This window comes from Mustelus asterias, chromosome 9, assembly GCF_964213995.1.
Source record: "Mustelus asterias chromosome 9, sMusAst1.hap1.1, whole genome shotgun sequence".
In the NCBI taxonomy this organism is placed as follows: domain Eukaryota; kingdom Metazoa; phylum Chordata; class Chondrichthyes; order Carcharhiniformes; family Triakidae; genus Mustelus; species Mustelus asterias.
The window spans coordinates 42,378,618-42,397,183 of record NC_135809.1 but is presented as its reverse complement, the minus strand read 5'-3'; the positions used below and the strand labels follow the sequence as shown (position 1 = coordinate 42,397,183).

The 18,566-nt window shown below is 40.4% G+C and overlaps 1 protein-coding gene across 3 annotated transcripts in view; it reads left to right on the top strand.

The window, feature by feature from the left end:
• The window catches only part of erc1b (ELKS/RAB6-interacting/CAST family member 1b), a 788,812-nt gene that overhangs the window by 61,609 nt on the left and 708,637 nt on the right, over positions 1-18,566 (top strand). For 2 of the 3 annotated variants that reach the window (XM_078220074.1, XM_078220075.1), the window contains 2 exons: positions 1,237-1,392; positions 13,141-13,308. In XM_078220074.1, coding sequence (XP_078076200.1) covers positions 1,237-1,392; positions 13,141-13,308 — 324 coding nt within the window. Of the gene's footprint in view, positions 1-1,236; positions 1,393-6,684; positions 6,778-13,140; positions 13,309-18,566 lie in introns of all 3 variants that reach the window. The other variant, XM_078220073.1, reaches the window with a different exon arrangement.

Sequence of the window (18,566 nt, the reverse complement as noted above, 5' to 3'; positions counted from 1 at the left end):
TCATAGCAATCTCATAAAATTGACTCCAATTTATTTGCAATTGGCACGGTGTTATGATGTACAACATGTTTAAAAAGGCATCGATGCTGAGATGTTATTGTTTTAAGATCTGTAAAGTCTAAAATGAAAATCATTTTCCTTTAATGTTATCCCATATAATAAATAATCCTAGTGTGCTAATCAAAAATATTGCTACAGTTGACATTCTACTAATAGCTTTTTGATCAAGATGCAATAATCAGTGGTGAGGGAGAAGGAAGGACTGCCAACTGCCTTTCAAGTGTATTTTACTTGAAGTAACAAAGTAATTTAGGCATTACTATGTAATTAAATCTTAATTTAGCAAATTAATAAAGTAGTTAATGGTGATTTTTTTTGTGCCTTAAGCTCTTTGATTAATATTGTGCAGCCTTAATCAAGAGAAAAACACAGCAGTCATCCTGATAGAAGTCTATGTTTGGGAAAGCTGAATTAACCAAGATTTTGGCATAGGTATAGAGTGGAATTGCAATAAAGGTTTGAATGGGTGCTAGAAGTTTGTGACATTGAATTGAATTTGTTGTATTGAAATTAAGTTCAGAGCACTGTTTGGTGTTTGTGTTTGACGAGCTTGTTGCTGTCAGAAGTTCAGCTGTAACTTTTCAGCAGTTTGAAAACTTTTCGTTAATGTACACTTGAGTTTTGCAAGAAGCATGTCACTGGATGCTAAATGCTTTTATGAATCCATATGCTCACTATTATTTAAACTAAACTGTGACGTATCTTATTCTTGGGATCTGAACAAGCCTATCCCTAATTCCTTGGAGAGCAATGAGTCAAGCAGGCAGTATGGGACAGAAGTTGCAAGTAAAGCAGATCATGATGGTGCGATAGGTTTGCTTCCCTGAAAGACAGTGAACCAATTTAATTTATATAACAATCGGACACTTTCCTGTGCCAGCACACGCATTATCACATTTATTGATTTCAAGTTTACAACTTGCTATAGTGGGTTTTGAACTTGGGATCTCTGGGTTTCTGAGGTAGTACCATAGCCAGAAGGCTTGTGTACTATTTACTGAATGCTCTCAAAATCTTCAAATTTGTGGTACACATTTATAAGCTGAGTACTGTTTTCATAGATTACTAAAACTTGCACATTATGCTTTGTCACATGGTTATGAATTTATGCAAATGTAAAACAAATGATATTATGCGCCATAAAAAGATCTGTTTTGAACTGTGTGTTCATTGTAGGATAGTAAAATCTCCTCACTGGAACGGAACATTCGAGAACTTGAGGATGAGATACAGATGCTCAAATCAAATGGAGCTCTGAGCACTGAGGAGAGGGAGGAAGAGTTGAAACAGATGGAAGTGTACAGGAGCCATTCCAAGTTTATGAAGAATAAGGTAAATAACCCTGGTTAAATATTGAACAATCATACCAAGTTTCAATGTGCCATATGTGGAGTGTTTTCTTCCACTTGTGGAAGGAATCCTGCTGCCAGGAGTTGGTGCAGTAAACAAACTAGGCCTTTCTTTTCAGTACAAGCCCTTTTTCTGCCTTTTTACAGCATCAATATTATCAAGTAGTTTCAGATGTTTTTATTTCTGATTTACATCTGCAAAATTCTCATCTATTTTGTTCAGATAAGTACTTGGAAAAATATAAACATTTTAAAAAAGTTGTTTAATTTTTCTTCCCCTTTGAGCTCTCCAAACCATACTAGTTATGGCTCGAGGACAGATGGAGGACTTGTGGAAGCCTCTGCCTTTGCACTTCTAAAATTGACTGCAAGATCATTATAAATGACTTATAATTGAATTTATTCTTTCTTTTGTCATATGTTGGTGACACAGTGATAATATCACAGGACTGCTAAGAGGCCCAGTCCAGTGCTCTGGGGACATGGGTTCAAATCCCACCATGGCAGCTCGTGAAATTTAAATCTTGAAGATAAAGTTAGTCTCAGTAATGGTGACCATGATGACTATCATGGATTGGTGTAAAAGCTCTGATTTACCTGTGTGAAGGAAATCTGCCATCTTTACCTGGTCTACATGTGACTCCAGATCCACAACAATGATTCTTAACTGCCCCCTGAAATGGCTCAGCAAGCCACTCAGTTGAAGAACAATTAAGGATGAGCAACAAATGCTAGCTTTGCAAGCAGAACCCACATCCCATGAGAGAATTTTAAAAAAGTAAAATGATTTTATGCTGCTTATTTTTTCCCATTATCATTAGCGTTTACATGTTGCAGTATATTAGAACAATGAAATTGCTGGTTCTTAGTAATCCTTTCAAATTGCCACTTAGTGGTAAGCCATGCATCTTGCTTATCATTGTTTAATCATGAGTACTTTTCCAGTGATTGTTTATGATTTTTAAAATTTGGCTAGTCAAGAAGAATAACCACAGTTGGAACAGAGGGTGTTCCAACTAGAGGGTGTAAACCAGTGGTGCTTTTCCAAAAGCTGTAATTTTATAAATACAGTCTTTTGATTAACTGCTGACATTGTTTGAATGGCAATTGAGACTCTTCAGTTTGAAGTTCAAATAAACCTGAGTTTTGCTCTGTAAATTTGCATCCAAAATTGTTCATCTTTTGTTTTCTTGCCTCTTGGCTTTGTGCTGTTCACCAGTTCCCTCGTCAACAGATAATCTTTATAGGAGAGGCCAGAGGGTGGTAGATCCTGGTGGCTTTTCTTTTTTTTCCCCCCACCCTTGCCTTTAGTGTGCATGTCCTCATAGTATCAGTCTTGACTCAGTGGTATCACTCTTGCCTTTGAGTCAACATGCCAAAATCCAGACACTAGAGCATACAATCTAGATTGACATTTCAGATGAAGTGCTGCACCATTGGATACACTATATTTTGGATGAGATGTTAAACCTGACCCCATTTGTCCTCCAGGGGGCAAAAGAGATTCCATGGCACTATTCGAGGAATAATATGGGAGTTCTGATTTCCTGGCTAACCAACATTTATCCCTCAGCCACCAGCACTACTTCTGATTTCTAGTCATGTATCTTGTTGCTGTTGTGGAATCTTGATTTAAAGATTCTTGATATTACAGCAGTGGCTATAACACTGGCTACACTTAAAATATTAAGTTCTTTGCGGTCTCCTGCAATTGGGAAAGGCACTGTACAAGTCATTCCATGTTGATGGTAAGGTAAAGAACTTGCATGGGAAATCTGATTACGTGCTTTTTAAAAAAAAAAGTTTGGTTTGTAGAGAATTCTTAATTGATGAACATTATTGAATTTGGAGCCAATAATAATGACAACACACACGTATATACATGTTCTTTCTAGTAGATTGTTACCTGTGTAATAACTCAGTTGTGATAGTGTAGATGAATCTTGTAACTAGTGTCTTTGAGTCCGCAGTAACAGATGCTCCAGAATAATGATGAACCATTTGCCAGACCAGATTAAGATTCTTAATGCCGTGGCCATCGCCAATTCCTCTCTCCTCCACCCCTTCATCCATTATAGCACAAATATGTAGCACCTGAGGTAAAAGCCCTTAGAATATCTATGGATTTTTCTTCTTCCAATTACTACTATTTCTAAGGTTCCTCATTTGAGCAGTAATGTTTTATAACTAGTGATTAATAATGATATGCCAGTCGCTATATTGTAACAGATTTGCCAACTCTGGCTTGCCCTCTTCTCACTGTGGTTTAAATGTTAGAGCTTTCGGACCCCAGAGTATTCTCAATTAAGGTGAATTTTACCTGAGCCCCATCTTTGGCTGGGGCGTTTTAATGCAGACCCATGTGTTTAATTTGCCCTTGGAAGTTTCTTGCAATCTAAAATTGATGTGCCATTATTCCCTTCCTACCATATTCCAAATAAAAACACATAGAAGTGCTGCTGTTGGGTCCAAAGCTTGATTACAATTACAGCCCAAGTACTATATCAAAAAGGTACGAATAAAAATTCTGTTAGGGTTATGCATCATGTACCAATCAAGAAAACTGGAATAAATGTTTGGGAGTAATTGAAAATATGCTTCCAATATGGCCTGTTCTTTTGTTCATAGACACTTAGAACCAAGAGCAGTCACCACTTTTTATGTGCTTGCTCATAACTGGAGGTCATTTTGAGCTTTTTATGTCCATTAAGTTCTGAATAAGTAACATTGTTTATTATAGGAAACTGCCTCTAGACTTTGCTGGAAGTATGTGGCTCAACTTTGTAACTTTATTTTCAGATAATGCATTACTTTATCAATGTAAGAAGTCTCACAACACCAGGTTAAAGTCCAACAGGTTTATTTGGTAGCACAAGCCACTAGCTTTTGGAGTGCTGCCCCTTCATCAGGTGAGTGGGAGTTCTGTTCACAAACAGGGCATATAAAGACACAAACTCAATTTACAAAATAATGGTTGGAATGCAAGTCTTTACAGGTAATTAAGTCTTAAAGGTACAGACAATGTGAGTGGTGAGAGGGTTAAGCACAGGTTAAAGAGATGTGTATTGTCTCCAGCCAGGACAGTTAGAGATTTTGCAAGCCCAGGCAAGTCGTGGGGGTTACAGATAGTGTGACATGAACCCAAGATCCCAGTTGAGGTAAGCGTTCTCCAAAGTGGTCTTCACGATACACGACAACGCAGAGTCGCTGAGCAGAGCCTGATAGGCAAGTTCCACACACATGAGGATGGCCTCAACCGGAATCTTGGGTTCATGTCACACTATCTGTAACCCTCATGACTTGCCTGGGCTTGCAAAATCTCACTAACTGTCCTGGCTACAGACAATACACATCTCTTTAACCTGTGCTTAACCTTCTCTCCACTCACATTGTCTGTACCTTTAAGACTTGATTACCTGTAAAGGCTCGCATTCCAACCATTATTTTGTAAATTGAGTTTGTGTCTTTATATGCCCTGTTTGTGAACAGAACTCCCACTCACCTGATGAAGGGGCAGCGCTCCGAAAGCTAGTGGGTTGTGCTACCAAATAAACCTGTTGGACTTTAACCTGGTGTTGTGAGACTTCTTACTGTGTTTACCCCAGTCCAACGCCGGCATCTCCACATCATTACTTTATCAATGGCATCATTCTTTCTATTCTGAAAATAAATTAAGATTAGTCTATATGCTATGTTATTTTAATGCCCTAATACCTCTGTACTTCCAATTGTCTGATTCAGTTTTTCTTTTGGACCCTACATCTATCTCAAATATATTGAAATTTTTGTGTTGCTTGTTTTATGTTAAGACATTTTTAATGGAAGTTCCAATGTTCGCATGCCCAAGTTTGCATGCCCTGTTTCCTGCAATCACCCAAGGTACTCTCCGTGGATTTGGATTGAGTTGCATTGCTCATGTCAACTACTTTTCCATGAAGTCCATTTGAAATGTTCATATTAAAGAAATCCTTCCAGTCAGTTAATTTTGAAGAGATTGAAGGAATGTCTGTTTCAGAACAAAATCTTTTTCCAATTGTTGTTTTCTTAGCTTTCTCTCAAAGAAAGCCCAAGAGGCTTTAGTCTCCAAAGTATCTGTATTGACCATGGCTTGGTCCCATATTTCTAGGACAGGGAAACTTAAAGATTGATCAACATTAACAGGCAGCAAGAATGGACCCATGTGGGGCCATTGGCAAAGCTAAATTGTCAAGCAGAATTCATAGAATGCAATGAATGGATTAACTTTGGATTAATATTGTGCTATACAAAATTAAAGGAGCACACCATTTAAAAAATATAAGGCCAGGTAAAATTGATGTCTCAAATGTCATTATTTCAGAGGGAGATTGAAGGATACTGGGTATTGAGATTGTAATATTATAGCCTTCTTGACAGTGGGAAGAGACTGGGAAAAAAATCAGTTTAGAAGAGGAAATGCAGAAAATACACTTTTTAATTGTGATGTCTCATAACAGCAGACAACAGGCTGTGTCTGAACTAGAATTCTGGTTGCAGGCCCGTTGAAGTAGTTTACATTTTTCACTTTTCATCCTTCAATTCGATATTGTTGGCTGCAAAGTGCTCATGAACAGAAAACCCTGTGGCCAGTTTAAAATGTTGATTATCTCTAAAATGCAGGTAGACTTTTTCCTTGCCAGCAGGCTTGTAATCAGAGGCTAAGACTTTGTGACAATTTGCATAAAGGGATCTTCCATGTTGTCCATGTGAAATCTGGTATTGTTGTGAAATTCACCTTACTGGTAACTGTAACTGTAAGAATTGGTCAATTTCAAGTTGCAAAAGTTTATAAATCTTCTAGTGAATACCTTCCCTTTACCATCCATCTCTGTTTGGAGCCATCTTATGGAGCTACAGAGAATGAGAAAAATAAACTAAATCTCATATTCTGGGGTTTTATAGGCGATATAAATTGGGCATGATCCTCTGCAGCCAGCCACATTTTTTCCAGCAATGTGGAGGCAGCGCTGAGTTACTTTAGCAGAGAAATAACAGTTTACAGCATTGTTCTGGAGACTTTGCAACTCCACAGTCAATATAGTGCTATTCTTAGTGTGATTGAACTAATGCATTCATGATTGAGGCATGACAGAAAAGTAGACTAGAAAAAGTACATGACTGACTTTTTTAGAAATTATTTGGATTTCTGTACTTGTACAGAATCTACTCAGCCTCACCAGAGTTAATGAGACAACTTTGGAGTCTGCAGGATGTAAGTAATGTTTAATGACAATAATGGTAACAAATGTTCTGACAGGTAGAACAACTGAAAGAAGAGCTAAATTCCAAAGATTTCCAGGCTGAAGAGCTAAGAAAGAAAGTGAATGTTCTCCAGCTCGAGATCTCTGCTGTAAGAGTTGATGTGCATCTGATACTGCAAATGCAGTTTTATTTCCTTCCCTTTTGGTAGTGCTAGGTTCTAGACTAATCCATTCCTGTCCTTTTCAGCTTGCTGTTTGTAGAATAAAGCTATGTTGCTTTTGCTTCTTTCACATCTCAAGCTCAATGTAAATCTCTTTCACTTGGCTTTGATCCCCAGTGAAATTGTGATAGTACCATCTCAAGAAAGCAACCTTTTTACGTTAAGGTGCTTTTTGTGGATATAAGATGGATCAAACAGATTCCCTTTGTCAATTGCACTGATAACCAAAATTCAGTTGGAGTCATTGTAACTGGCATTTACACCATTGCACTATAACTTAGTCCAACAAACTGTTGTTTAAGTGCATATACTAGTAGGCTGGACATCTTATAAAATGTAGTGAAGTGAAAGAGAATATTACAGTGTATAGTTGAGTAGAACAAACCTTGCTTTGCACTCCTGATTGTCTGTTGTTGCACTTGACGAGCATCCTGCAACAATAGAATTCCAGATTGAAGGCATGACTGAAGAAATAAGTCTGCTTAAAGTATACCTGATCATAGGAGCGCATGCCCTGAATCTGAATTAGTCTTTTTGTTAATCGGTATGTATTACTTGAGAGGAGACTCCCAAATCCAATCTGCTCAACATGCCTGTACAAAAATTAAAACACCTTTTAAAATTGTTCATTTTAAGTTTTCTAATAATTTAAATTGGTGTTTGAAGGACCAACTGTTCATTTACTTGAACCATCTACATTAACAAATTGAAATTTTCTGCGTATAGATTTCTACAAGTATTTAAAAATTGATTTGGAGTTTTTGCTCTTGCCAGTTTTCACCGTTATTTTGATTATTTGGAGAAGTGTTTCACTTTGTTGCTTTGTCCAATAGATGTCATTACTATATGAGACTTCACAATGAATTCACAGACTGTTCGCATGCAAGTGCATTGGAGCTGAGCTCATTTCGCCTTATCTGATCAAGTTGATATTTTCTGCACAGGTTTCTGGGTAGTGATTAGGATTGATGAACGTTTGCTTTTGTCCTCCCTAATCCAGAGTCCAATTGCATTATGCTTAGTGTAAGCACAGCTGAGATAAAATAATGCAACACAGACTGGAGCTCAAAACTGATTTCTTCCTGGTCTGTATGACTCAACTAATCATTGTATAAACTCATTTCAATCACCGGAAGAGCTTGTTGGTTGGAGATTTTTTTTCAAATCTTGTTTTCTATTTGGTAAAAACATCTGTACTCTGAAAACGTGTATAAGGAATATATACAAACTGAAAAAGGTGTATAAGGAACATTTTCTCTGCCATGCAGTTTATTTTTAAGCATTGTAGAATAGTATTTTTTTATAATGAATTATCCAATAATAAAGCAGAACTCTCTTGCCCAATTGAGTACACTCTTTGCATTCCTCTTTTATAAATTACTATTATTAATTACAAAATTACTATCAGTCCCTAAATGTAATTTTGTGAAACAGAAGTTTAATTCTTGTTCACACCTTTGTCTTCGTGACCACATGCCAACTGTTGGTAAGTGGCTGGGCAGCCAAACCTGTTTCATGTGCTTCAATGCTTGAGGTGTGCAAGCATAGCTCAGTGACAGTTTTTGGCTTCCTCATGATGACAGCATAATTTTGTTAACATTAGCTATTTTGGGGTTTCGGTTGAAAAATTGAGTGTGGATCCATATGATGGTACGCTCGCACTTTAGTGTGTACTGAAACCATACCACACTGTCACCCAGTTAATTATAGTTGAAGTCAGAAGTATGATGGAATACTCTCTCTTGCCTGGATGAGTACAGCTCCAACAGCACTAAAGAAGCTCGACACCATCCAGGACGAAACAGCCCTCTTAGTTGGCACCCCATCCACCACCTTGAGCATTCACATTCCACCACCTTGAACATTCACATTCCACCACCTTAAGCATTCACTCACTTCACCACCGATACACAGTGTGTGTACCATGTTGCATTGCAGCAACTCACCAAGGCTCCTTTGACAGCATCTTCCAAACTTGCTACCTCTGCCACATAGAATGACAAGGGCAGAAGATGCATGGGAACACAACAACTTGTAGGTTCTGCTCCAAGTTACACCATCCTGACTTGGAACTATATTGCTGATCCAGAAACCCCAAGGTGTTTTATGAAGTTAGGCTAGACCCTAAGGGCCTGATTTTACCATCAAGTTGCGCCTGTTTTTGGGTGCGAAAACTTGGTAAAGTCAGGTGTGAGATGAGTAGCGCAATCCACGCCCACCTCTGTGCCCGTTCCCCCATTACTAAGGACTGAAAATGGCTGCCGTCGGGACCGTGCCCGAAACAGATGCAACGTCAATTTAAATGCATTTAAATTGACTTAATGGGCTGCACGCCCAAACTTACCAGCACTTCCCCCTTTACCACTGCATTTACCTGTCCAGATTTGGCGCGAAACAGACATGGTCCACAAAGGTCTGAATCGGTCGCTCCAGCTTCTGACGAGGTAGGTTCCGCGCTTCCGGAGGCTCTCTGACTCAGATTGGTGGGGGGGGGGGGGGGGGGTCAGGTGCTCGCTGGGTGGGGGGGGGGGGGGGGGGGGGGGGGTCAGGTGCTCGCTGGGTGGGGGGTGGGTCAGGTGCTCACTGGTTGGGTGCGGGCAGGGAGGCGGGTCAGCAGGCTCTCTGGTGGGGGAGGGAGGTGGGTCAGATGACTCTGGTCGGGGGGAGGGAGGCTGACCAGATGGCTCTGGTGGGACAGTGAGGTGGTCAGATGGCCCTCTGGGTAGCGGGGGGGGGGAGGCAGGAGGGAGGCGGGTCAGATGGCTCTCTGGTGGGGGGGGAGGGTGGTGGGTCAGATAGCTCTGGTGGGGGAGGGAGGTGGCTCAGATGGCTCTCTGGTGGGGGGGAGGGAGGCGGGTCAGATGACTCTTGGCTGGGGGGAGGGAGGCGGGTCAGATGGCTCCCTGGTGGGGGTGGCGGGGGGACATGGGGGGGTCTGCTGCTACTCTGGGTGTGATAGGTGGGGGGAAGGGGGGCTCCGCTGCCACTCTGCGTGTGATCGATGGGGAAGGGGGAGTCCACTGCCATTCTGCGTGTGATTGGTGGGGGGGTAGGGCAGCAGGGGGTCACAATCTGTCTGGGTAGCGGAGGAATGGGGGGATAACGGGGTCAGTAACGTTGTGGGGGTGGGGCAATGTCTGCGGGATCAGGGGGAGACATTATCTGGCCCGGGAGCAATGTGGCACGGGAACATTTTTCTAATATTTATTTACTGCACATGTGCAGTTGAAGGCTCCGATCAGCGCTGCAGTGTTTCGGGTGCGTTAAGCTCAGCCCACAGGCTTCTGCAGTGCGATTCAGAATTGCTGATATTTTTGCAGGCAGTGTGCATTTGGAGGCGCCTGAGAGTGGGTCGAAAAGTCAGATCTGAAACACTCCCAGTTTCAAGTCTGCCCAGCAGTTAGGGCCCTATTTTACCATTTTAATTCTAAGTTTTACATTTGATTTTGGCATGGTGAGCATAAGGTGTTTCACTCCAGGTATAGAAACATAGAAACATAGAAAAACTACAGCACAAACAGGCCCTTCGGCCCACAAGTTGTGCCGAACACATCCCTACCTTCTAGTCCTACCTATAACCCTCCATCCTATTAAGCTCCATGTACTCATCCAGGAGTCTCTTAAAAGACCCGATTGAGTTCGCCTCCACCACCCCTGACGGCAGCCGATTCCACTCGCCCACCACCCTCTGTGTGAAAAACTTACCCCTAACATCTCCCCTGTACCTACCCCCCAGCACCTTAAACCTGTGTCCTCTCGTAGCAGACATTTCCACCCTGGGAAAAAGCCTCTGAGAGTCCACCCGATCTATGCCTCTCAACATCTTATACACCTCTATTAGGTCTCTTCTCATCCTTCGTCTCTCCAATGATTCAAGTGACCCACTAGGAAGCTTTTACCTAACAAAGTTTATTTAAGAACACAGTTAAAATATAACAAAAATAATTCGCGTAACTTTTGCCAATTATAAGATTTAAACATGACATGCTATAACTCCTAACAGCTAGCCATCTCTGCTGTTCCAAATTAAACACCATCCCTCAGACATACACCCTTCTTCCGACTTGGCATGGAAACAAGAATGCTCATGTGATGCTGGATTTTCAGCTTTGTAACACCTATGGACAGAAATCCAGGCCAGCAGTTTCCTGAGAGGAGTATATCCTCAAAAAAGCCAAATTTCAGAGAGGTAAACTTAATCTCTGGTGACTTCCAGTCTTCAGATTCCAGAGAGGGGAAAACTGTTCTTTCTCTCACAAGCAGCTTCAGAAAGTGAAATTAAAAACTGGACTTTTCTGTGAAGCCACCACATGCCCTGTCAATCACCCCCAATCAAGCTCCACTCTGCAACCCTAAGGGACCATTAAAACCACACAACACTGATTAGAACATAGAACATAGAAAAGCGACAGCACAAACAGGCCCTTCGGCCCACAAGTTGCGCCGAACATGTCCCTACCTACTAGGCTTACCTATAACCCTCTATCTTACTAACTTCCATGAACTTATCCAAAAGTCTCTTAAAAGACCCTATCGAATCCACCTCCACCACCACCACTACCGACAGCCGATTCCACGCACCCACCACCCTCTGAGTGAAAAACTTACCCCTAACATCTCTGTACCTACTCCCCAGCACCCTAAACCTGTGACCTCCTGTGGCAACCATTTCAGCCCTAGGTAAAAGCCTCTGAGAATCCACTCTATCAATACCTATCAGGTCACCTCTCATCCTTCGCTTTGCTTAGTTTGGATTAAAATCAACTTTACTTCAATTATCCTCCTTCAGCAACAATGAAGGACATGGATCACAGACAACACGGTGCTGACAAAATTCCAAGGCCTGCTAGAAACATCCTGCAGCAAAACATGATTAAAACACATTTCTAAAGACACAGTATCATCACGCTGGGTCAAACTCCTCCCTAACAGCACTTTCAATGTATCCACATCACATGGATAGCAGCGGTTCAAGGAGGTGGTTCACCCCCACTTTCTTGAGGGCAATTAGGGATAGGCAATAAATGCAGGCCTATCCAACATCATGTAAATGAATTTTTAAAAACTATGCATTTTACAAAGCTTGATTGAATTCAGTTGTCTGAGCCAGCATTCCATTCACTTTTATTTGGAATACATTGGCAATTTATTTAACTGCATGGTCGCTTGAAATATTTGCATGGTTTGAACTGGGATTGCTACATTGCTTGTTGAGAATATTTTGTTTCGGTAGCTCCTTCCAAATCTGTGACCTTTTACCAGCTGGAAGGCAAGGGCAGCAGATGCATGGGACACCACCATCTTGAAGTTCTCTTCCCAGCCACAGCATCCTGACTTGGAACTATATTGCCATTCCTTCATGTTGAGTCAAAATCCTGGAACTTCCTTTCTAACAGCTGGTTGTGCCTGCACTCCACAGACTGCAGTGGTTCAAGAAGGCAGCTCACCACGACCTTCTCAAGGGCGGTTGATGATGGGCACTAAATGCTGGCCAAGCCAGTATTGCCCACATCCTGGGAAATACATTTTTTGTGTTTTTTCAGCTTTTATTTTGTTGGCTGACAATGTGTACTTAACAGCTATTTACATATTATTGCAACATGCTTCTCACACATGTTCTTAACAGAATTTGGCTTTATAATTTTTTGAAATTTTTTAATTGAATTGACGCAGACCTTGGCCAGTGTTTCTACTGATCAGATGCTTTTAAGGTGAAGCTGGGTAAGCACCTGAGGGAGAAAGAAATAGATGGGGTTTGCTGACATTTAGATGAAGAGGAATAAGAGGAGGCTTTATGGAGGCTCATTGGCATAGATAAACTGGGGTGAATGGTCCGTTTGTGTGTTGTAAATTCCAATGTAAAAGAAAATGAAGTAGCTTGGAATGCATTGATGATGGGTTTGCTGTAATCTCCTTTGTTAATCTATGTACACAGTTAATCAACTGTGACTTTTATCTTGCAGTTTGTTGACACCTGTGCAAGATAGTTTATCAATGGGGTCGATCAATAATCAATAATGTTCACTCTTTGCTTGTTTATTAAAAATTCAACACAAAACTGATCATTTTCAAACACTTGTTAAAATCAGATAAGCTGTAGATTTTGTTGAAAAATGCTTACAAAAAAATCATTCCTTTTAAAGTGAAAAATGTAACTGAACAAAGCTTTATCCAAGATAATGTTCAAATTTGACAGTTTTATATCTTTCTTGATCAGAAGAGTAACTTGAAAATCAAGTCAGGAACTCACCTTGTAGTTTTTATACTGAGACGTTGCTTTGTGTTTGCTAGATTGATCAAGTGAAACAGGAGCTTTCCAGAAAGGAAACGGACCTTCTTGCCTTGCAGACAAAGCTTGAAACATTGACAAACCAATTTTCGGACAGCAAACAACACGTGGAAGTGCTCAAAGAATCACTAACAGCAAAGGAACAGAGAGCTGCCATACTGCAGACAGAGGTAAAGTTACTGAACTGTGAAGTATTGATGGAGTGAATTTTATGCACATGAAAATTTTAAGGCTTGGAATAAGGGAGTTTCTTTGTCTGGGATTTTTTCAGTTTTAGTTGAACACCATTACTTGAGGCAATAATATGCAAGCTGTTTTCGACCTTCATTAGCTCTGTATATGTTTACATAATATACATTACATATTATAAAGCATACATTGCATGATCTTGGTGAATCGATAGCATGGGTGATTGCAGCAAAAAACCATGTTGCGATGGAGGATCAGATTTTGTTAAGCACGCCGCTGAGGTTAGATGCGAGGGCATCCCTCAGCCAGGTAGGGTAACTTGTGTTTAGTCAATTTGGTATAATGTGAGGATAGATGAGTAAACGAGTGAGGAAAGGTCCTGTTTTGTAAGCACTCAAAAACAATGTTTATTAACATGTAAAAATGCACAACAAAGAAGGTTACAATACAAAAACAAAGATACATTTAACTATAATAATGGCTACACCCACATAGTATATTCCGGAATTAACCCTGTAACCATCTATCTTCCTGAACTCTGAGAAATGTTGTGTCTGTGACAGTAACTGTTTTCCAGCTGCTTCTCTTTCTCCTTTTCAGCCCTCCTGTCAGTACGGAGCTACCTGGCTACTGATGTACTATATGTCCCTTTTGATCCCCTACCGAAAGGACCCACCTTCAAATTCAGGCTTTTATCATTAACATGTAAACTCCATTTTCATGTCTCCACTTCGAATCCAGCTCTTCAGCAGCTTTAACACCCAAAATTCTAAACTTTAATTTTCCCCTTTACCTCAGTAAATATCTGTTTACCTTGCTTCTAAGCTAAGTTGCATATCAAAACTTCTTCTGACATCTGCACTCTTATCAATTTCTCCCTTATCCTTTCTTCAAACTTTATTTTATCTAAGCTTCTTTAATCTTTATTTTATCCCATTCTTAAGTCTTTACTTCATTGAAGCTCTTGACACCATGATCATGTTGAATGGTGGAGCAGACTCTGAGAACCAAATGGCCAACTCCTTCTCCTGATTACTATGTTTCTTTATGCCAGATGTGGTAAATACAGAAGCTATTAACCAGGAAAGAGGAACATACAAAACTATCAGAGCTTTATTGCTCAATTTTTTTTTCTGAAGTATCAATTTGGCTCCAGCAAAGACATAATTAACCAGAGTTGTGGTTTAATTGTTTCAGTCTGGTTTCTTAGCAAGAACATAAGTATTCGGAGCAGAAATAGGCCATGTAACCCTTTCAGCCTGCTCCACCATTCACAAGATCTTGGCTAATCGACCTCGATTCCATCTTCCCACGCTATCTCCATTTGTTTAATTATTTTGGTACGTTAAAACCTAGTGACATCTGTCTTGAATACCCTCAGGAACTGAGTATTCAGATTCATTAAGGATAACAATGTTGCAATGCTGGAGAGAGAGGATGCCCGGAGGTCAAGAGACAGGTAGAGATTGCAGTTAATAAAACATACAAATCTTGGCCTTTATTAAAAGGGGCATAGAGTATAAAAGTAAGAAAGTTAGAGTGATAAGGATCACCAGATACATAGATAAATAGGAGAAATTGGAACTGATTTCCTTGGAGGACAGGAGATTGAGAGGAGATATGATGGAGGTATTCAAAATTAAGAAGGGTCTGGATGTAGTGAATAGGGAAGGACTGTTCCCATTGACAGAAGGATCAAGAACAAGAGGGAACAGATTTATGGTAATTGACAACAACGTTTTGCACAGTGAGTGATTAAGATCTAAAATGCACTGCATGAATGTGTGATGGTGCAGGTTTAGACAAGACATTCAAGTGGGAATTGGATTATTATCTGAAAAGGAAAAATGTGCAAAGTTGCAGGGAAATGGCACTGGCTAAGTTGCTTGTTCGGGGAGCCAGAACAGAAATGACAGGCCAGACAGCCCCCTGTACTGAAGCAATTGTAATTCTGAGATCACAGCCCTAAATGGCCAACGAGTTATTTTGTGACTATGACCCACTGTTCTAAATTCTGCAGTCAGGGGAAAGGTTTTCTCAGCATTTACTTCATCAACCTCCTCACTTTTATGTTTTAATTGTATAATTTCTCATTCTTAACCTCATGGAGTAAAGGCCAAGTCAGCTCAATCTTTCCTCATAGGATAGTGCCCTCACCTCAGGCGCCAGTCTAGTGAATCTTTATTGCAATCGGTCTAAGGCAGATATGTCCTTCCATTAGATAAGGAGACCAAAGCTGCACATAGTACTTCAGGTACGGCCTCACCAATGCCTTATTTACTTTAAATCCTAATCCCTTTGCAATGAAGGCTAACATATTATTTGCCTTTCTAATTGCTTGTTGCTTGCAAGTTACTTCCTGTGATCCATGTGAAAGGGCACCCATGTTCCTCTGAAAGCCAACATTTTCCAGTTTCTTGTCATTCAAAAAAAATTTAACTTTTCAAACCAAACTGGTTAACTTCACATTTTGCTACATTGTATTCCATCTTCCATATTCTTCTCCTTGCTCAACCTGTTTCTATCCCTTTTCAGCCTCTTTGGGTCCTCATCACTGCTCACTTGCTCACTTATGTTGTTTTTGTCAGCAAGCTTGGATACTTGTCTCCTATCTAAGTCATGAATGTAGATTGTAAATAGCTGAGAGCAAAGTATGGATTCTGGTGGTACCCTGCTAGTTATAGCCTGTCAACCTGGAAATGCCCCATTTGTTCCTATTCTTTGCTTTCTGTCCATTTAACCAGTTAACCAAACTAATAGATTACACTCAATCCTCTGAGTTCTAATTTATGGCAATAACCTCTTGTGTGGCAGCTTATCAATTTTGTGTTGACAATCGAAATGCATGACACTTATTGGTTTCCCTCTTATCCATCCTCCAAAAACTTTCCCTTTCATAAATCGTATTGACCCTGTTTAATAATATGATTTTCGAAATGCCCCCTTATTACTTTCCGAATAATAGATTGTAGCGTTTTGTCTACTACTGATGTCAGGTTAATTGGCCTTTAGTCCCGTATTTCTTCTCGACCTTTTAAGAAGGGAGGAAATGTTTCCCATTTTCCAATCTTTGGGAATTGTTTTAGAATCAAAAGAATTCTGGAGTAGAGCAGTGTCATAAATCAGCGAGAAAAGCAAGAATTAGGAAGAGCAGAGCTGGGTCATAAATCAAGGAAAGAAAGTGAGAATTCAGAGGAGCAAAGTGGGGTCATAAATCAGCGAGGGAAAGCAAGTATCCAGAGGAGCAGAGCAGGGTCACAAATCAGAATGTGAAAGCGAGAATGTGTAGGAGCAGAGGGAGGCACGCAGGAACCAGTCAGACCATGCATTCAGAAATTAAAAACAAGGTGACATGACAAAAGCAGGGAGGTGATTGGCTGGTAAATCTTTCCTATTCTTATCTAAACTAGGGAATAAGTAGAACATTAATTGAAATAAGAATGTAAACACAAAGAAGGATAGATGTGTTAATTACAATTTAATTAATAAAATAATGAGTCAATTAAAATGCAATAAAGATGGCAGAACACATGATGCGTTGCAGCTACAGTGTATGGGTGCTGGTGGATTGCATTGTGATCCACAGCAAATGCATCCGCAGAAAGTGTCTGCGGTTCAAGAAGCTCCCACTAAGTCAGTGATCTGGAGGCTGAGCTACAGATACTATGAGGGGGAAAGTTACCTGCACACTATTTTTCAGAAGGCAGTCACGCCCCTTAGGCTAATGTTAGGGTACCAGATCAGAAACCCCAAGTATATTGCGAAGCCAGACTAGACCCCAACAAATTTCTATTGACATTAGTGTGAGGATAAGATGTTTTACTCCAGGCACGATTCTACTGACAAACTAGGAAGTTTTTATGAAAACAAACTTTATTTAACAATGCAGTTTAACTATAACAAATGAATTAACTTAACTTTTAACAACTGAACAATACATAAACAGGACAAGATACAATTCTTAACTGCTAACCTATTGTTATGAGTTCCAATTCAAGCAATATTCCTCCATAGACTTAAACTCTCTTTAAAATTAGTTAGCAAAACACAGACATACTTGCTGTGACTTAGATTACTAGCCCTAGAGCCTCAGAGAGATCTTTTCTGAAAGAGCGAGAGAGAGAGAGAACCACTGCTTTCTTCTAGCAGCCCAGGCAACAGCTCCCTTTGTTTTTAAAATGAAACAGAAAACAGTGAGTGGAATTTTCTTCCAAAAAATTAAGTGACTTAACAGCAAGGATACTGGAGCAATCCACACCCATCTCTCAGGTTTGCTGCACATCTCAATCATCGCTCTGCCACCCCCCCCCCCCCAACATCCTCCCAACATGGGTCATTGGCATTGAAGCCTTCCTGATGCTACTTTTCACATGCTAATTGGTGGCACAATTTGATTTGCGCCATTAGAACGGGACCAGGACAGTTGCAAATCTTTTGGTGCCAAGTGCAAAGCTGATTTTTAGTATGCACACGGTTTTCCAGGATCAGTGTGATCTGCGCCAGGCATGGCAAGGTCGGAAAATCACAGCCAGTATTTCTTTCCTGCAAGCTTAGCTCCTCCCATTAAGTACATTAGCTTGATTGACAAGGACAGAGTAATCAAAACTCTATTCTGAAACCCCAGTGGAACCTAAGTGAACACAAATGCATTACCTCTGCTTAGACAAACACTCCATGTCTAAAATGAGTACTTACCCTGTTCTCACAGCTACTAATTTAAAGGCTTTCCTAGACAAATTGGCACCCTGCAAAACAGATCTGAATTCTAAACATACCCCTTACAAGAAACATGATATACATATATTTCTTAAAGGCACAGTATTATCACACTAGGGTTATCTTTTTCGGTCAGTGGTCAGTACAGGAGAGTTTGACTGTGAGTGATGCAGATATGGGGATCAAACAGATAGAAGTGGAGGAATTTCAGCCTTTGCAATTGTCCAACAGGTTCAAACTTCTTGTAACTTGTATGGATGAGTGCAGGGGCCAAAGGGTGAGCAAACTGTGGTGCAGGATGCCATTGAAGTGGGAGGAGTAAATAGGAATATAGTGGCAACAGAGGACAGTATAGTCAGGGAATAGACACAGTTCACTGTAGCCAAGAGCAAGAGTCCAGAAGGCTATGTTGCCTGCTGGGTACCAGGGGAAATAAAATATAAAAGTAGGGAAATTTTTCTACAATTCCATAGGGAGGTAATGAAACCAGATTGGGAGTACTGTGTACATTACAGGTCGTCTT